The 21,041-nt window shown below is 46.3% G+C and overlaps 1 protein-coding gene across 2 annotated transcripts in view; it reads right to left on the bottom strand.

Annotated features, from left to right (window-relative positions):
• Positions 1 to 286: 286 nt before the first annotated feature.
• Positions 287 to 21,041, bottom strand: part of LOC126524347 (unconventional myosin-XVIIIa-like) — a 358,530-nt gene continuing 337,775 nt past the window's right edge. The window contains exons 30-33 of one of the 2 annotated variants that reach the window (XM_050172677.3): positions 15,598 to 15,735; positions 14,195 to 14,517; positions 10,149 to 10,300; positions 287 to 2,788 (exon numbers count right to left, since the gene is read on the bottom strand). In XM_050172677.3, the coding sequence (XP_050028634.2) occupies positions 2,751 to 2,788; positions 10,149 to 10,300; positions 14,195 to 14,517; positions 15,598 to 15,735 (651 nt within the window). In that variant the 3' untranslated portion in view covers positions 287 to 2,750. Of the gene's footprint in view, positions 2,789 to 10,144; positions 10,301 to 14,194; positions 14,518 to 15,597; positions 15,736 to 21,041 lie in introns of both variants that reach the window. The other variant, XM_050172676.3, reaches the window with a different exon arrangement.

Below are 21,041 nucleotides of genomic sequence, written 5' to 3'. Positions count from 1 at the left end.
GTAAGAAAGGCGATTTCCCTGACATCTCACTTTTAAATAGTTCCTTGGTAGTTCCACGACATAGCCAGGTGCTTAGAATTTGTCCGATATTTCATCGTTTCACAGTTGCTAGACACCCTGCTAGTCTTTAAACATGTTGGAGTTAAAGGTCAGGTGCCATGGGCAACTCACCCGTCACCGCGTTCTGTCCATCAACGCCGCACACATTGTTGTACACTTGTGCACCTTATACAGGACAAAAATCAGTCATCGTACTGCCAAGATTAAATGAAAACGTGGAAACAAATATTTGTAATTTCTCTTTATTTCACAAGCACTCACACATAGGGGATATACAAACACCGCTGTCACTGGCTTTCGACCAAACATTTCACGCCTGTTTTCAGCATAATTACAGAATTATACATACATTTACAGCTATAGTATGTTCTTGTACGTATCTGAAAGGGTGGGGCCCAAAAAGGGGTGTATACAACAATCTAGGTGACCAACACTCGCTGTTGAGTGCGCCACAGCCTAAGTGCAACACAGCGACTCCAAGTTGCAATCATTGCCCTGTCCATTTCTGACTGAAAAAAAAGAAAGGAAATAAATTGGGAAAAGAATAGTGTTTTGTAGAGATGTCATAAAACCTAAGTAGCAGAACACAACAGTGATGTCAGGCTAGTGACACCAAAATTATCTGTGATAGTTTAGACAGAGTACACAAACCTTATTAACCAATGGCAACAACATAGTCAATTGGAGTGCCTAGGTAGTAAGCCACTCTGATGCAAAACAGCAAAAAAAACTTAGAAAAAGATAAAAAATATAAGTGACATTAGCACAATCATATAAATTATATGCATGTTCCCAAGAAAATATACAAGGCCATAAATTTCAGAAGAACAGATCATAAACAATGTTAGGTTTCAGAACAACAACAACAAAAAAAAAAAGAAAGCCTGTGAATCTGAGTGGCAACAAGTTCTGCATACACCTATATTTCGCTTTTTCTTTATGCTCACAATTTCAGACGGAAACAACAATACAATGCAAGAACTTGGCCATGGTGCAGAAATAAACATAGACCTTTACATAGATATAAACCTATTTATCTGTTACAAACAAACATCACAATTCTCGAATAGCCTCAGTAAACAAATTCACTGAGCTTTGAGCAGTTCATTTCCCTGGTAAAGCTCACAATAAAATGCAACTAGTGCAAGCGTATTTTTACACTGGTCAAAATGAACACTGCAGCCAAGTGGGTGAATAAGTGTACAAAATTCAACTCTTAAGGTATGGGCTGTTCTTGACACTGCTTTGTATATGAAGCTAGCGAAAAGAGGCATCAAGTCTAGGCCAAAAAGCTAGCAATATCCTTGAAAACTTTGTCTAAAAAAGCAAGGCACTTGCTGGCATGTCCAGTTAAAGCCACGAACATGTTCCAGGCAAGGGCGAGATAAGAAAGCTGTACTGGCATGGCTTTGCATGGCATACAGCAAAGCCAAAGGCAACCAGAAACAAGGCTCCAGCGAAAAACATTCTGGTGTATACAAAGGAATCTGGCATTGTGTGCATATATATATTGCCAGGAAACTGCTTGTGCGAATATGCGTTGCAGACTTTACCCTGGTAACTGGTTTTGTGATTGCCTCAGTGATGGCCAGTTAGGTGTACGGGCTTATACCTGTTCACCTCAGTGTACAGTGTTTTTCATACTGGCTGAACTCGAGTAACTCCACAAAATCTGCCATCAATGGTAAGCTTAAGGCTTAAAAATTCTGGCATTCGCACAAAAGACTTGCAGCAAACACCGACAGCCACTGCACGTTCCAATCAATTAAGAAGCAAGGCATCATCTCTAAGCAGTAATATACCGTGGTGGCATGTGGCCTTCCCATCTTTGCTCACCAGAGGTTCTGCACATGCTCTATGGCGTGCTTGTGAGCTTGATGTGCATTGAAGACCATGCCGGCACGTTAAGTATGCAGACCATAGCTTCTCTATCAGGATTCTGCTCACTGCAGTTTATGGTGGTCGCTGCACATGTGACATATATCCTGCTCTGTGATACAATAACTGTTCTATGCTTCAGGAAGTACTACTGTGCTGCAGGGCTCATAACTAGCAAGGTCTCAACAGGAGAGTTTAGGACTTCCCATGGAACAGAACTCGGTTGTGTGACTGCACTTTGGGTTAATGAAGAAAAAAAGAAAGCGCCACACCTTTGGCTTCAATGCTTGTCTCATTTGCTACCTGCTAAGTTCTCTTCAAAAGTCCCACTCCTAGGAGACTTGGTAGAAAAGATGGGCAGCGTGTCTGAGGAATGCATGTTCCTCAAGCAACAACAAAAAAAAAACGGTGAACAGGAAAGGCATACACTAAGTGAACTCGGCTGACCTCGAGGTAGGTGGCCAATCGAAGAATGAGGCAACAACACTATCGGGGAGCATCACAGTGGGGTAAGTCAACCATGGCAAGGACGGGCCATGGATTGGTTGCCACTCGTGTCGCAACGTCGCGTACATCACTAGGGACAAGAGGAACAGGAAAAAAAAAACATTCAGGAACGTCGGTGGTCCAGTTACGGTAATGTGCACTGTGCTTTACGACAGTCTGCCAGGGTCCAGCAGCGGCCGTACAGCCTCGTTCCCACCAGAATGCAGCAGTAGCACTTGCGGTGCAACATCACACGTCCACGAGCTGGTCGTCCTTGTAAGAGGTTGTTCGACCACTGCCAGAGTCGGCCAGCTCCAGCTCGGGGCTCACAGATGACAGTCCAGAGATGGGACTCTCATTCGATCTGTTTGGGGAACAGAGTGTTGCCAGTGCGGGATGAGCAGAGAAGCAAAAATCAGGCCCTGTCACTTCTTGGCTGTGCTCCCGAGACTACACGGCTAAGTGACCGCAAGAGAAGCGAACATAAGCTGGCGGTGAGCATCGCCATACAACAGATTTGCAGCAAGCAGTGTTTAACGGTCTGGTGTGGGCATGCTGACAGGCAATTCAGCTTTTCTTGACAGAAAGGCAACGTTACAGGGTTTTAGGATGTCCACAATTCTCACCGTTTGCAGTTTACCAGGTTACCAGAGAGGTGTATCGCAGCAACAACACCGGTGGTGAGATCTTGTGATGCTTTGTCTAGCCATAATGCCCAAGCCACCTATTGCGTTCCACGAGTGTTTATATCGAAAAAAAAATTTTTTAAATGAAACAGGTTCACGATTACGCCTTTGCCTAAGGTTTACACCAGAAATGTAGTAGAATGCACTGTGTTTGTCTGATCATGCATGCCTGCATCGCTTTTTTGCTCACATGGAATCTAGCAGCTGGATGACATATCATACGATTAAAGTTTCGCGATGTACTGAATGCTGATGCTGAAAGATCATGTTTGCTGGAAACAAATTAACCGGGCGAAAAAAAAGAGCGATTGTACTGGCTCATTTATTCATGCTCTTGCTCGCAAACGTTGCTCCGGGAAGTCTTGCAAGACGGGATAGTGTCTACGAGGTTCTACTGTAAAAGCTACTAAATCTTATACAACTAAGCAGTATGCACAGAGATAACTCCAGAAAGTTTTTGGAACCCTCTTGGCATTCTTTGCTTCCTCTTTTCTCCAATGACAAAATACTGGCAAGACACGACCTCAATCATGCAGGTTATTTTGATGCTACATGACATGGACGGTAACAAAATGGCCGGTTACTTACGAAACTTATGTTTTGTGGCATGGCAGCACCAATATGAGGCACCCAGAGAAATATGCCTAGTAAGTGGCATCACCGTTACGGCATACTAGGTAGCCTGAAAACAGCTGCTGATTCTAGGGCCAAATTTAAGCATTATGACTTTGTATAGAGCAGCGAAATGTCAATCTTCCTAGAGATGTGCGCAAGTACCTAACTGACTGATCAGCCAAATGCACATTACTACAAACTACAATAGTATGACAAAGGCAGAAATGCTCAAGCTATTAGGCTAGAATGCTATCGTATGCAGCCGAATAATCACATGATTTCTAGCAGAATAGCTGAACAGACCACACAGTGAAAAGGCTCAATAAATTCTGTGTAATTTGTTTCAGGACAGTACTGAAAGCAAATAATAATTGGACTAGTACATGCAAATTTTACAACAGAACACTTTTGAAATTCAGCAAGACCATGACACACTTGTTAGACATGCTACAAGCATCCGAAAAATGCATACAGGTTCTTAGTACTGACACACTGAGTTGAAGGCAAGAACGGATTTTTCATGGAGAATGTGCAGGTGTTAATATGGCGCAAAAATATTGTCTTCCAGGCACTCGTTTTGCGAAGGGCCACCACACAATGAATGTTACTGAATAGTGTTCCTGGCTCTCAATAAGTCTGAACAGCTTGGGTACTCAAATTCCATACTCAGCACTATTATAACAGGATCCTATTATTAAACGTCTCACTTCTCACTAAAATAGATCACTATCTCTGCTGCGCCAGGGAATTAGCCTGATTATATCAAGACGCCCAAATTCTGAGCTGCTATGTTTACCATGCTAGAAGGTGTACATTTGTGAGCTCTTAGCTGCTGCAGCAGTAAAATATGATTGAATGCCCCAGTATTTTTAATATAGCATTTACTTGAGTTTTGGAAACCTATAGTACTCCATTCCATACATAGCAGTCAACGCTGTGGAAGCTATGCAAGAAGGTCGGTCAAGAAAAGCTATCACTTCACGCATTTCGTCCATGCCTCGCTGTGTGCCAACAGCATTCTCTTGTGCGAGCATGCATGTGAGGCTCCTTGCGACAGTTTGGAAATAGTGAACCCCAAAAGGATGACAAAAATAAAAAGCGATGTAAAACAACACATTAGCAGCCGTATACCACAGTGTGTTTGTTTCGAAGGATTAAAACTTGTTTCATTCAATACTGAGCCTATATAAAAAACAGTTACGCAAAATTGCGGTAAAAAAACTTCGAACTATATCCAAGCACAAATGAAGCCACTGCAAGAAGTCTCTCTGGCCTCCACAGCATTGAGTGCTATGTGTGGAACCGAGTATAAGGAAGAAAGAAAGCTTTGAAGCTGAAGAAAAATTTGTGCTGGTCTTGGGATGAAGCCCAGGACCAACACCCTTCTCGGATGGTCACTCTACAACCTGAGTTAACCAGCAAGCAAGTAGATTGCGGAGTGTGGTGAAATTATTCGACAACTTGAAGCACAGGGACACTGAACATGGCAAACAAGTTCTGTGGAAGCCCGCAAGGCGGGGCAAGGTTCAGGAAAAGAGAAAATTGTCATTCATCCGAGCGTAGCAGGAAGCTACAAATAAAGCACAAGGCGAGTTTTCCTTATAGCAGAACCTCAATCATACATATCTTTTAGAAAATGCGAGAAAAGAACATACTAACCGAGAAAACGTACGACTGCAAGTCACTAAATATTGACAGACTCATCTGTAGTTGACAATTACATAATGTCAAGCATTATGCGAATCGTTGCAGCATGAAAAGCCGACACGAGTCGTGTTGCTGGGGCTCGAGCCCCAGTGACGCGTGTTGTCCTCTTTGCAACTGTGGCAAGCTCACATTTGCGCTTCTCCAATTCGAGCTTCTTCGAGTAGAGCATTTTGGTAGGAAGTTTTGATCTGCCGCCGTTGTGGCATGCAACAGCGATGAATGCGTGTCGAGCCGTAGGGCATCTCAGCGACCCGAGACGCATGTTGTCATTTTACAACTGTGTAGTGTTTTAGGACTGTGATGAATAATATAAACGAAATCGAGCTGGTGGGCAACACCGGAATACGATGCCTACGATTCCCCCAGAGCAATACACGACGCTGCCTTTGCGCCGCCTGCAGCAGGGAACAGTGGCGAATTTTGGTCACTGCCTGTTAAATGCGTGCAGTAAGTTCCCAGTAGCACTAAGGCCCACGCGCTGTGAAACAGATAAGTGAAGCTGCTCTTCGCAATAAGGTTGGTGGTGGTAGTTGTGAATGCGCATTAACCCAGGAGGAGATTTGTTGGTACCAGAATGAGGAACTGAGTGCGCACCAGCATTTTCCTGTGATACGGGCGGGCGCGAATCGCGGGGAAGCTGCTGCTGCAGACGGCTACTGTTCTCGATCACACATGCCTCAGACGTTTTCTTGTTTACAAGGGGTCTAGCGGCCGAAAAACATATCATATCGCAGTTTGGCGATTTACTGAACGTTTGTGACAAAAGATCCTTGTTTTTTTGGGAATGTATGAACTGGCAAAAAAATAAGCGTATCTGTATTGGGTCACATTATGTTCTCGATCATGAATGTTGGTGCCGGAAAATCATACATAACAGGATTAAATGAGGTTCTACTGTATAACTTGCTATATTGGTATTATTTCTTGCAGTTAAGTATAAATAGTAAATATGCAGCATAGTGATTGCATATTCGGTATGATTATGCATATAACGCACATTTTCTGGCAAGGCACAATTCCCTTTTGTGTTGAAAAATTATTACTTCAGTAAAAGCTTGTTAATTTGGCACCTGTATAATTACAAATTATAGATGACTCTCAATACAACGAACCCTGATAGTCTGACAACAAACGTCCATTTTGTCCGAAGTCGATAATATCCAAAACGCCTCACTTCCGAAACATTCGTCGTGATGTCTAACAACGTTATTGCAAAGAGTGAGTGACGAACGTCCAAAGTAAAAAACAAACAATAAAAAGGTCTCAGCTTCGCCCGAAAGGCAAAGCATCGATTGCGATAGCAAATTAGTAGACAGTTATGCAAAGTAAGGACAGTAGTTTTATCTCGCTCGATAACCGCGGAAAGTTGCTGTCAATACATTGGAGTGAAGAAGCGCAGCAGCAGCAGCGAGTGTATTGACCTTTGTGCTGTCTCTCGCTTCAACGTGAACTAAACACAGTGCATACGAAGCTACCGGCACTTTGTGCACTTTGTCCACATCACAGTTCGCTTTCAAGATATGGCGGCAGTGTTGACATGCCGTAAGCAGCAGCCGCCGGAGTAGAACCCCTCCCTCTCTTGCCTTCCCCGGTGCCTCATGCACAAAAGAAGACGGTGCGTTTCTGCCCTGCCTTCCTCTTTCGTGTGGGCAATATTCAGCCACGATCGTCGGCTGACCCTCGCAAGTCAGCTGTCAGCCCGTGTCGACACTGCAAAAGTATGCTTTATATGCCCAATATTGAAAAAAATTGACGCTAATTTCGTCCACTGTAGCCAATAGTCTGTTGTATCACAGTTCACTAAGAGCGAATTTTGTTACGTTAACAAAATATGTAGAACAAATAAGGTTGAAATATGGTCCGCTATATCTGAAAGTCTGTTGTACGCAGGTCCATTGTAACAAGCACAGACTGTATTGTAATTCATACTAGAAGATTAGAATGGTGCTATCAGATATAGAGCATGTATATAAATTATATATAAGCATACACATATAAATGTATTGCACAGGAGACTTGTTAATTTAATACCAATCTGGTGCATGTCAGTTCATTTGACATAGGAGAGTACACATCACGTGTGCATAGGAGAGCGCACGTGGTGCAGAAACATCTCTTCATAATAATGTAACACTATAGGTTCGAATTACTGTCTACACAATACAAGGCAGCCCGTTACAAACCAAAGCCACCCAATTTTGATGCTTTCATTGACAGTGTTCAAACAGCTGTGATCCCTACGGTAAACAAGACGCAACCACAACCGTGGATGCACTTGAAATTCTGGAGCAGTCTTGCTCAAAATTTCCTGGCAGCACTGTGTGCACCGTTAACCACATAGTACAGTCGAACCTCGATATAACGAACCTCAATTTAACGAAATTCTCGAAATAACGGACTTTTTATTTTTCCCAATCTCTGCCCCATTGAAAACCATGTATTTTTTTTCGCGATTTAACGAGGTCACTTTATCCTGCACTTCCGATTTAACGAAGTCCTTGCGCATCGCACGCACGTACCAGGAGCCTCCTTGACAGGCAGACGAAAACTTTAGCCGGGCATACAGCGATTTGCATGCGCCCTTTAATGCTCAAATTTTCCCGGCGCACTTCAATACGTGGAGCAGAACATGCCGCTGCACCATCTATCGTGTACGTATGAAACCCGCAGAAGACGCGCTCATGTAGTGCTAGCCGGAGTGCTTCAGAAGTTCCGGAACGCGTCACGCTATGACGTCACCGGCCTGTTGGAACGGGAAAGCGTCAACCGGAAGTAAGTTTACGAACAGCGGTCGTTGGGCACGTTTTCTCAGTTGGTTACTGTATTTACACGATTGTAAGTCGAGCACTTTTTTTAAGTTTGGAAGTCTGAAGTTGGGGGGGTCGACTTAAAATCGAAGCCAAAACATGGCCCGGCTAAAAAGTGACACCAACGGGAGCTACAACATAGTTACAATTTTATGTTTGCTCTATGGCCCTACCGGTATCTTTTCGCTATCCCGTGTGCTTTTTCGCTTTTCGGAAGGGTTTTTCAACATTTTTGAGAGTTTTACAGTGCACGCAACACTCATGGGGGGGTGTCGATAGTTGATGGAAGCGCCGCTGTTCCCATTTGCGGCGGCACCCTCAGAATGGCGGCGCTTGCGGGGAGTATCGGTAGTTCATGGAAGAGCAGACACCGCTCGCGGATTACTTTCTCTGTTGAAAGGCATTGGCATAGGTTTGACGCATTCCACTTGAATGCCGGCTACGTGCTACTTCTACGCTTCCCCAGTCGTCATGAGTGCTCCAGGCCCACTAATCGTTTCGCACTCGTTCACAGCAGCGTTCAAGAGGGCTGCCATCCTTTACGCCGAAGAAACAAATCAGAAACGGGTGGTGCGAGTGTGGCGACTGCAGCGAAGCGAAATTTTCACCTGTGACGCGTGCCGAAGTGGACGCTTTCCGGAGCTGTAGGCTAAGCTTGCGGCGTATGTCACTGAAATGCGCGATCAGTCCCTGCCAGTGAAGTGCGGCATGGTCATGAAACAAGCCCGGACCTTCGCCTTAATTTTAAGGCCCTGCTCCACCGTGAGTACAATGACGGTGACGAAAGTATGGCGTACACAACAGATGTCGTTGACTCGTGGCAGCTGCTCTGCGATATTGAAAAGCGGCAGATGAAGCTGACGGAGTTCTTCGCTTCCACCTGAGTTGCATAGAATTGCTCTGTGGGTAGTTAAATAAAATATTCCAGCGTTCATTAATCAACGTCGTCATTGCTTTACTGAGCGCGGTATCATCCGATGGCTGCGAGCGTTAAGCGCTCTAATGGTAAGTGGTGGCCTCATGGATCCACCAAGTTAATACTACTTCCAATTTTCTTCGAAAGAATATTCAAGTTCATAGCTCTGGTATGTGCATAATTTTTATTTTCTTTACGCCATGGGTTGCCATGTCTTCGTGAAAGAAAATTTTATTTATATTTAGTGATGACAAATCATGATGATGATGGCACTGATGGCCACATCTAGTGGCAGCTATGAGCACTAGGCGCGGCGCTTGCTGCAGACCTGCTCTTCACCGTATGCGTAATGGAGAAAAATGCGTTCGTACCCGCTGGCTATCGGGCATCACGCTCTTGGTTGTGTTATTAGTTCCGGGGTTTATTGGTTATCTTTGTAATTTTGCTATCTACAAGGTGCCATACGCCAGGAGTGTTCCAAGAACCTGCATCTTTATTTGGACTGCTGAAACATGCGAACCTCGACTTTCGGCTGCAAATTGGACTTCATTATATCGAGGTTCGACTGTAGTACAAAAATTCTGTTGCGCAAAGGAGGAGTGTCATCCACATCTTACCAAATATATTTGGCACATATACCAAACCATCTTTTCTGGAGGTTCTCCTTGGCTATTCAGCAATTTAAACTTGACAACCGGAAAATAGCGCTATCTTTGTTGACCTCGTGTGGTATGAATTGGGACGTTTTCTCTGCATAATATAAATGCAGCACAATATGCGTAAGATACTGCCTGTGGAAGCAGTGTTCACATTACAACGAAGCCATACCGGGACGTGGAGGACAGGCAGGCGGTTGCAGGCATCCACTGCCAACACAAGGCCATGGCTGGCACTCCCCAGCCCATTCAAGGCAAGCAAACGAGGCAATGGGGGAAGGCGTGCCGTGCTGTTAGGGTTCAGCAGCTCCGGCATGCCTAGAGCAAGCGTACCTACTGAGTGACACGGCAGCCGAACTGCGGCGGCTGCTTCCGCCGGTCACCGGCAGCGGAGACATGTCCCCTACCGAGGACATGCGCGACTGGCTACCCAGGCCGTGCCTCCGGAGGAGCGTGTCAATGTCCACATCGTTGTCACTGTCCGAATCACTGCGAGGAGAAAAAAAAAATGGGCTTGGGCAACACAAGATTCCTGGCATGCATTTTACACTTTCAAACAGCAAATATTACTTGGCTCAGTCCAAAAATAAAAAGTCGTACTAACAGTCAATCTAAAGTGATGTTCAGAGGAACTACATTTGTGTCGCACAATGCCACCAAGAATTCAATTTGAGTCCCAAAGCCAAAGCTTGCGCAAATGAGGAACTCCTGACAATCAAAAAACCACTGTGTCAGGCACTTAAATACTCATTAGGAACAAACCACAAACCATAAACCAAAGCGAAAATAGTTTTGAAGCCTCTGTGAAGGACTATCAAGTGATCTTAGAACAGTAGAGTAAACGATAAACTTTCTTTCTACACTCAGTCGTGTGAAAATTATTGTGATGTTCATTGCAATATTCAAATGCTTTCGAAAATTTATGGAATAAATAAATAAACCTCTGATACATCATTGTGTTTTACTAGGAAGGAACTTGCAGGCTTGTTGACAGAAGGGGAACAAGAGATATTTTGGCACAATAGCAAGCAGGCTTCTCTGGGACATTATTTTGTAGGAAAGACGGTAGCACAACTTCACAACAACTTGGCAAAATGTTGTGCTCTGAATGGCTGCACACTTTGTCAAAAATTACCTAATGGGATTGCCGTATGCATGCTTCTTTAATCACATGGCATAATCCTAAAGTTCCCGTGCTGTTTGCCTTTGTGTGTTTATGCGAAGGCAGCTATGGTGTTGCACAACGCATTTGCAGCATGGTGTAGCACTGGCATACAGTGCGGCACATCATATTCTCTCAAGAGAACTTTCATAGCTCTCCTGCTCACACTTAGTTGTTGGCAAGCTAAATAGTTTCAGCCTGCCCTGCGCCTTGTCTTGGAGGTAATCTGCGGTGGGTGGAAAGATTGGGCTGGTGGCTTCATGTGCACTATGTTCTTGCATGCTTGTTTGGAGGTGGCATAATCATGTTTCTTAGACGCACCGAAGCACGAGGAAGCTCGAAGCGTTTGCTCGCAGCTGGTGCTGCTCTTGATCATGCCAGCATTGTGACAGCAAGTGTCCATGGTCATCGAGTGACATCTGTTCAAGTTTGCTTGTTACGTAATTTATTTAATAAGTGAATGTTAATGCAACTTATATGGCCGAAAAAACCATCACCCTTACTTTGTGTAGGTGTCTAACAGATTTTGCTGTTGCTATCAATGCTTCGCGTTTCGGGCAAAATTCCAACTTTCTCAATTAATAGCTTTTTTCAGATCTACTTCAACGGTGCATTGACAAAGCCGGGTTTCTCTGATACTCTGTCTTTGACCCTCTCCACGTGAGAAATATTTATATTATGGTGTGTTTTCTGGATGCAACTCGTTTCTTCGGACTGCCTGATTTTTCAGACGTTACTGTGGTACCTAGGGAGACCAGAAAACTGGATGATGACTGTAGGATACAAGTAAGGTATTTTAGTACTGGATGCATTTTTTCTGTCTTTCCACAGTACTCATTGCTGTATAGAGTTGGAAATTAAATTGTGCAAACTGAGACGTGACAGTCAATCTGGTCTAGGTCGCATAAGATAAACTAGGTAAAAGAAGAGAGACAAAGACATATGTCTAAGTTGCTAACTTTCAACTGATGCTTATTGAGGTGACCAGTGCCTTATAAAACGCAACAGTAGTTCACGGTCTCAGAAAATCTACTTCTTTCTCTAAGAGCACAACGGATGTGTAACCCTGCCTCTCCTTTTGTCCCAGTTTAGTGTGCTACCTACACCTAATCATGCGGTACCAAATGGGCCCAACATGCTACACCTATGTTAAATCAGTTGTGCGGAATCGCGTAAGGTGGAGGAAGTATCATGAAAGGGAAAGATTATGATCCTGTGCTTTGTAGCTTCGTGCTACACAAATGTGGCATGAAGCTACAAAGCACAACTGATTTGCCATATTCTGCGTCCCTGTCCTTCGAGTTGTCGATTGATTCAGCCTCATGCTGTGATCTGCTAGTCTCCTGATTAGCTCATGGCAGAGCGACCACCCCAAAAAGGCGTTGGTGCCGGGTTCTAATCCCAGACCAGGACGAATTTTTCCTCAGCTGCGAGGCGCTCCTTCTATGAAACCCATATGTGTTTCCTTTGTAGCTTGTGCTACATTCAGGTGGATGACAATCTTTCCCTTTCTTGTTACACCTATGTGAGCGAAAAGTACAGGACAAGCGTGAACTCAACTAACCTTATTTGATAAGCCCATGAACAAGGTTGCAAGTTCGTGCTTGTCCTGTCTTATACGGTATTTATTCGAATCTAGGCCAACAGTTCTTTTTTTTTTTTCAGGTAATCATATATCAAACTCTAGGGTTGACTTAGATTCGAGGATTTTAAATAACACGCCAGTTTGTAATTGAAAATGATAAATATGGTGCATGGCTACTGCCATCTAGAAAAGTCAGTATTGCAGCCACTGCTAGCCATGGCAGTAGCCAACCGATGTACATTAGTGACGTCGCCATTTTGACCTGTGTTGTATCAGTAAGGTGGCCAAGTATCGGCGTGCGGCATGGCCTTGTCGTAATGCCACCAAACAGGCGATGCCACAAACGGAAAGTTGTGCTAGCCGTGGAGGCACTGTCAAACATTCAAGCCGGGCGGGATCTAAGTATCGATGAGAAAAATGTTTGACGTTGGAGGGGGCAACGGGAGACACCTTTTGCGTGTGCCGCAACGAGGAGATGATAGCGATAAGGAAGATAAGTGTTGCGATAACAGAGAGGAGCTGTCCACCGAGACAGCGCCTCGTTTCGACGTGTACAAGCCGTGCCCCACTATCTGTGCATGCGTGGGTGCGTGGACGCAAGCTTTTGTGCGTCCGCAAGCGTATGAGGCTAGTAGCGATGATGACGAGGAATGAGCTCGACGTATTCATATTAAATAAATGTTCTTTTCATTTTTGTGAACGCTTTCATCAATTTATTGTTTGACTTACGTTCGAGGTAAGTCTTTTTATTTTTTCTGGCTTCGGACATTCGGGGGTCGGTTTAGAATCGGGGCTGGCCTAGATTCGAGTAAATAGGGTATGCTCTCGTGCTGCCTCAGTTTGCATGATTTTGGTGTCAAAGTGTCAACAGTGTGCTTTGTCAACTTGTAATAATAAAGTAAAACCCCGCTGTAATGAAGCTGTAGGCGAGGTAGAAGCTAATTAATCCATTACTTCATTAAACCGTCGGCCACCTTCAAAGCCACCATTGCCTGCAGGAGGTTGTTGCAATGAGTTGTTGCAAAGTTGAAGTTGATGAGAAAAATTGTTTTGTTAATGTATTGTGCCTCGTCTTCTACTCAGTGAGATGACCCCCTCTACTGTGCCCGTTAATGCACGGAGCGCAGCTGTGTGCAGGAGTCAGTGTGCTGGCACAGTCTGGTCGCGAGCAAGCACGGAGTCATTGCCAACATTGTTGTGCATTGCCAGATTATTGTCTCAGTGGTGCTAAATGATCAGTAAATCCTCTACCTTAACTGAAAAAAAGTTTGTTACATCCGGTTACAGAAACATTTTTGCTGCGTTGAAGTGAGATCTAAAAGCACAAGTTTTTATAAATACTTGAAGGTGAATTAAAAATAATTCCGGGGTCTTACGGGCCAAATCTCATCATGAACATGCCATAGTGAGGAATACGGATTAGTTTTGAGCACCTAGGCTTCTTTCACGTGCACGTAAATTTAAGCACACAAGCGTTTTTGCATTTCGCCGCCACTGAAAATGTGGCTGCTGCGGTCGGGATCAAATCCATGGCATCGAGCTATGCGGCGAGTAAGGTGAATTACGACTACGTCATATTATCCATTTGTTTGTCACAACCCGTTCCGTTATAAACTAGGTTTGAACCCCAGCCTACCTGTCTTCGGCCACGTCAGTGCCAGAGTCCAGGTCTTCCTCGAGCGCTGCCTGCAGGTCCTGGATGCGCTGGCAAGCCAGCTTGAGGTCCTGCTTGGTGCCCTGCAGGTCCATCTCTGCGTTCTCAAGCGACATCTCGAGCTCGTGGCAGCGTTGCTGGGCCTCAGCCTCACGGTGCTGCAGCGCGGTGCAGTCCTCGCGCAGCTCGCGCATTTGTCGCTGCAGCTTGCGGCAGCTCTCCAGGCTTTGCTGCTCCTTGTGTGTCGCCTGCTCGGACTCTTCCTGCAGCCGGCTGCATTGTTCCTTCAGGCGCTGCACCTGGCTCTGCAGCAACAGAATGCACACACATTACACCCGGCACACATATCCTGAAACCAGAAGGAAGCTTGAGTGGCGTTAATCTGAAAGTTAATGAAGGATGCCTACAATACCCTTCATTTCAGATTTTGTGCAGTCAAGTTTGCATTTTGCATAACTCAACCTCATTATAAGAAACAGGAATATAACAAAGCAAATCTAAAATATTTCTAGCTGATATTAGCATGCAACAAATTTATGCCTATAACAAATATAGGATGAAGCTTGTTGCGTCAGCGTCGTCTCGTGACTTATCCCCTGGCGCTGCTGTCGCATAATTCTCCAGTGTCACGGCAGAAAAATTACGCTCTACACGTATCTTTTAGGAAACCATCAAATGCAGTAAGACAAAAGCATTATTTGTGTACCTTCCTTCAAGCTGTACAGTTGAAAATGAACGGAAGCAAGCACTGCCATGTGTGCCAGTTTATGTTCCCAATGCATGCTTGCTTTCTGCGACAGTTGAGACTGAGCTATTGTTGCTGCTTCTGAGTGCTTTCAGTCCTGCGAGCTGCCTCTTACTCAGACACATGGAGACACACAGTTTTAAAATGTTTCCACAGTTTAAGAAGTTTCCATACTGCCCTGCATGTTGTAGCTGCCAAGCTGATAGGACACGAGTTTTGTTTCTGCAAATGTGCAGAGCCACAAGACCTTGCACAGAACAGCAGCATGATCTGGTGAAGAGCACACCAACCAATTGTGATAAAGACTTGAACAATATCCTCCACAGTAGCAGCACTAATTTCTTTAGTAAATGTTGTTAAAATAAATTCTGGACCCCACAAGCTATAAAAACATTCTCTGCACATAACTTTTTTTGGAAAAGGGCTTCCGCTACCCATTTTATGTTGACGCAATGGCACAGACACAACACGTCGTCACTGCTGGAAGTTCAAGTCACAACCCGAGGCACTTCTGGCTGAGACAATGGAGCGCCTTTGCTTAGCCAGGTGTCTCAGCTTGGGACAATGCACGAACTATCCCAAGTGTCCTCACTAACTAAGAAGGACTCTTGCTGGGCCTGTGTATTGGCCACGCACTCACCTCCAGCCTGCTCTTGGCTGTCTGTTCCAGCTCGAGCCTTGACTCCAACTCGCGCACCTTGGCCTCGAGGCGTCGCACAGCATGCGAGTCTTCTGCCTGGCTGGCCAGGTGGTCCATCTTGGAGCTAAGGTCCTGAACCTGAAACCACACCAAGCACATAAGTGGAGGCGATGGAGTTCACCTACATTGTGCTGAACATGCAGGCTCCCTTGTGATCAGCAAAGTTAAGCAGCATTCAACTGCTTTTTATTTGTGGTTGTTGGGACAGGAACCAACTGGGAATGCCAAGTGCTGATGGCTTCCCTTTGAAGCAGAATGACAGTCGAACCTTGTTATAATCAAAAGCGTGGCAGTTTGGGCGAGTTGGTATGTCATGACTGTTTTAGGCTTGTAGCGCAGCTCAGGAAGAGCAAAAAAGGAAGGAGGTAGGGGTAATCAAAGGGAACGGAAAACAGAGTGAGCGCTAACTTCCAACTGATGGTTTATTTCGTGACACAAGACTACTTATACACTCGGCAAACCATATGACATCAAGAGATAACAAAGAAACCAAGCAACAAAACCGATAGTGACCAAGTGGTAACATATTCAGACAGCCTGTGGCTGCAGTCAGAGATACGCCAATTCATTGCTTGATAATGATAATGAAGGTGAGCTTACACATGCATGGCCCAGACCAATGATAGCCTTTGCTTCGATGATTTCTCTTGTGAGCTGATTACGACTGCGACCAAGAATGACGCATTCCTCTAAGACAGGTTCGCAACCACACGTTTTGCAATGCTGCGCAAGAAACCCCCCAGCTGTATTACAATTCTTGGCATTGTAACCGTGTTCGCGCAGAAACGTTTCCGCAGAAACGCGGAAGAAACGTTTCATTCTGCCCATTCCAAGTTGATCAAGAGAGGCATTGCTAACCTTTGCCTTAATAATGCTTTGAAAAAGTCGTGCCACCATAGTGTTTCGTCTAGCTTTGCCTCGCAGTGCGAACGGCTTTCGCAGGCTGGTTATCCCGTGTCCCTGCAAGTGTCAATAGCAGAACGAATTCTAAGAGAGCGTAGAAAAGACAACCAGCACGCAGATAATCCTGTAACTACTCGGGGTAGGACTAGCGTCATCCCTTATATTCACACCGTCTCACACAATCTTAAGAAAATCGCCCAGCGAGCGAATGTTCGTGTAGTGTTTTCTGCCCCTAACAAGCTAATGAGGATTTGCAAACTCGCTAATCCCAATAAGGTAGCTCCTCTTTCCTGTGACAAGAACCACAAAAATAAGTTTGTCAATTGCGCACATTGTGTTGTTTATTGTTTTCCACTCAAGTGCGGAAAACGTTACGTTGGTCAAACTGGCCGATGCCTGAATGACAGGCTGCGCGAACACGGTTACAATGCCAAGAATTGTATTACAGCTGGGGGGTTTCTTGCGCAGCATTGCAAAACGTGTGGTTGCGAACCTGTCTTAGAGGAATGCATCATTCTTGGTCGCAGTCATAATCAGCTCACAAGAGAAATCATCAAAGCAAAGGCTATCATTGGTCTGGGCCATGCATGTGTAAGCTCACCTTCATTATCATTATCAAGCAATGAATTGGCGTATCTCCGACTGCAGCCACAGGCTGTCTGAATATGTTACCACTTGGTCACTATCGGTTTTGTTGCTTGGTTTCTTTGTTATCTCTTGATGTCATATGGTTTGCCGAGTGTATAAGTAGTCTTGTGTCACGAAATAAACCATCAGTTGGAAGTTAGCGCTCACTCTGTTTTCCGTTCCCTTTGATTACCCCTACCTCCTTCCTTTTTTGCTCTTCCTGAGCTGCGCTACAAGCCTAAAACAGTCTTGTTATAATGAACACAAACATAACAAATTATGGAATAATACTGAAGTAAATTTAAATGTGTGTCACTAGTATCGTGCTAATAACAAATATTGAGTACAACTAAGGCCTTTCATGTTGGATTTGACTTTGCTATGATGAGATATAATTGTAGTTGATGTGTCTGTCATGAGCATGGCAGTAGTGGTGGCTGAAGCAGATGTCCCCCTGCTCCAATTCTTAAAGGATGTGGGGATGCGTGACTCTCACGCCTCCCCTGAGATCTAGTTTTCCCGCATAGCTCGTCTCCTGCAGGGCGGCTTCGCCCGCGGCGGTCGGAGTGGTTGAGGCGCAGTGCAGGAGATGGCGCGAGTGTCGCGCTGCTGCGGGGTTACTTGGGCGCCGAAAGGGAAGGCGCTTGGTCTCTTTGGGTTCAGGAAGCGAGCGGGATGGACGTGCGCGGCGGAGCATGCTTCTGCGAGACCGTCTCGCGTGGCCGCCTTGGAACGCGCCACCGTCGGCGTGACTGTACACGCGAACGACCAGGCGTTGGGATCCAGCATGGGGCGAACATATTCGCTCGCAATGCGGTCGCGGTAAGTCGGACTTCTAGATTTGTCGCGCGCCCATCGGCATGTTTTGGGGATAGCAACTCGGCTAGCAGGCATTGATCTATGAAAGGTGCAATAAATGCCCTTGTGACTGTTTGCACTACTGTGTTGTCGTTCCTTTGTCCTAAGAGTACGGAGGAGAAACCCGTATCTCCCACATCTGGCTGCCCAACGTGGGGCTCTTGGGGCATCGGACGATAGATTTAACAGTTTTGCTTCGTTCGAGACCTTTGAACCGAAGCGTAGGCCTAGCGTGGATTTTGATCGCTAGCGTCGGCGGCGTGCTTTCTTGAGCGAGGCGGCGGTGGCTGTAGTGTGTTTGAACATGTCAACATGCTAAGCCTTTTCGCAAGTGTTTTTCTTTAATGGCATTCGTTGGTACGAGAGCCACGTGGTCTGCATCCTGGGAGAGCGAGGCTGAGCGCCCGCGGAGCAGTGGCAAGCCTGAAGCGAGTGAGTACGGAAGCCTCGTGGGTGGTCCGAATTTCTTATGTAAATAGCTTCTTCTATCTCTTTGACTCGGATGAAGTCGCGGCTCTGGGAGCCGGGTGGCCGCGGGCCACGGGTGCCACGACGGGCTGACTGGTATTGCGGCCTGGCACTGGGCGCTCCGACACCGTCTGGGACGGTGGGCGCCGTCAACTCGGATGCTGTGTGCACCGAGCGGAGTAGGACCACCTCACAGAGCTGACGTCTCCTCGCGGCTGCCTGTTTTGCGCCCATTTTGGGTGTTGTTTTTGGATGCTGGTTGTTGTCAGGGTAGCGACGCTTTAGGCCTAAGGCTTTACGAAGCTGCCTGTCGCACGTGGAGGGACACAACCTGGTGGACCGTGGCGTTGAGGTGTTGCAATTTGCTTCCCTCATTCTAGTTAGCCTCGCACGAATTGAAATTACTCGTTCGACTCAAGAAAGCGAGCTTCGTTCACGTGAACTTAGCATCTGAGTAGCTGCCCGATCTTTTGCTAGCCGAGTTGAACATCGTACCACGTGGGCGATACGCATGCAGAATTCCTCTCCCTTGCACTACTGTAGTGTTTGCCGAGTGTGTTGAGTCTACGCAGCATCATTGGAGTCACCCCGGGCGATGGTGATGCTGTGGCCAGTTCGGCGCAGCGACTTCGACGGCCTCCTGCATCCAGCTCACAACCCTCGGCGGCGGACAAAGGAGCCAGCGGTCACCGACAGCTACGGCGGCTCTTGCCAGCAGGGCGCGTCGGCGCGAGCGACACTTGCTCGTACCGACTACTGCGTCGTCGTTTCCAGAGTCCTGGCCTGGAATCGTGCCGTCTTGTCTGCAAAGCTGCTGCTGTGACCGGCGGACGCCAGCGGTGTACCCCAAGGACAGTCGGCTCGCATGTTATGGATAGCGTGTGGACATTTTCCCGGCGCGGCCACTGTTGCATGTACCACCTTGTTCGCGAAGCACGTGTTGATGTTAGACTGTGTGAAATGTTTTGCTGGAATATGTAGTGATTTAAGGTTGGGGGGATGTGGGGATGCGTGACTCTCACGCCTCTCCTGAGATCTAGTTTTCCCGCATAGCTCGTCTCCTGCAGGGCGGCTTCGCCCGCGGCGGTCGGAGTGGTTGAGGCGCAGTGCGGGAGATGGCGCGAGTGTCGCGCTGCTGCGGGGTTACTTGGGCGCCGAAAGGGAAGGCGCTTGGTCTCTTTGGGTTCGGGAAGCGAGCGGAACGGACGTGCCGCCCGCGCGCGCGGCGGAGCATGCTTCTGCGAGACCGTCTCGCGTGGCCGCCTTGGAACGCGCCACCGTCGGCGTGACTGTACACGCGAACGACCAGGCGTTGGGATCCAGCATGGGGCGAACATATTCGCTCGCTATGCGGTCGTCGCGGTGAGTCGCACTTCTAGATTTGTCGCGCGCCCATCGGCACGTTTTGTGTATAGCAACTCGGCTAGCGGGCATTGATCTATGAAAGGTGCAATAAATGCCCTTGTGATTGTTTGCACTACTGTGTTGTCGTTCCTTTGTCCCAAGAGTACGGAGGAGAACCCCATATCTCCCACAAGGAATACGGTCGAACCTCGTTGATACGATCCCGTTTTGTATGATATCCCAGCGCCAACATTCTCGATTTAGAACACAAGAAATGACCCAGTACAGTTATACTTCTTTTTTGCCAATTAGTGATATGTTCCAGGAAAACAAGGTCTTTAGCACCAACGTTCACTACATCGCCAAACTGTGAAGGTATGATACGTTTTCCGGCCGCTAGATGCCATGTGATAAAGGCACGAGGCATGCGCCATTGCGAGGTTGAGCGCCCGCCATGGTAGCTTCCCCGCAGTACTCACCTGCCCCTGTCACATGAAAATGCTAGCATGTACTCTGTTTCCTCTTCCGGTACCAACAAATCTATTCGCTAGCCCTCGCACGTCACATTCATAGTCATCCAATAACCATCTTTGTCTATCTATTTCACGGCGTAAACGAGAAGAAAGCGGGTTAACTGAGGGGCCCGATTTTTATTAGTCATATCATAAGAAGTTAACAAACACTGACACCATGGACAACATAGGGGAAATTACTTGTGCTTAATAAATGAAATAAAGAAACTGTAAATTCATGGAAATGAAAGTGGATGAAAAAACAACTTGCCGCAGGTGGGGAACGATACCACAACCTTAGCGTTTCTTTATTTCATTTCTTAAGCACAAGCAATTTCCCCTATGTTGTCCTTGGTGTCAGTGTTTGTTGGCTTCTTAAGATTTCACGGCGTGCATGACATAGTGCCGTTGGAAGCTTACTGCACGCATTTCATAGGTGATAACCCAAACAAGCTGTCGTTCCCTGCTGCAGGTGGCGTGGAGTGAGTGCCATGCTCTGCTCTCCCAGGATAGTATAACGGTGTCACTCACCAGCTCAATTTCATTTCGGTTTCCCGTTGGCATCTCAAAACACTTCACAATAGGAAAACGACAACGACGTATCTCGGGCCGCTCGGGGTTTACCTGCTCGATGTCTGTTGGTGTCTCGTGCTGCAACGATTCTTTGATGTG

Source organism: Dermacentor andersoni, chromosome 3 (genome assembly GCF_023375885.2).
Source record: "Dermacentor andersoni chromosome 3, qqDerAnde1_hic_scaffold, whole genome shotgun sequence".
Lineage (NCBI taxonomy): Eukaryota > Metazoa > Arthropoda > Arachnida > Ixodida > Ixodidae > Dermacentor > Dermacentor andersoni.
This window is presented reverse-complemented; position numbering and strand designations above follow the sequence as displayed.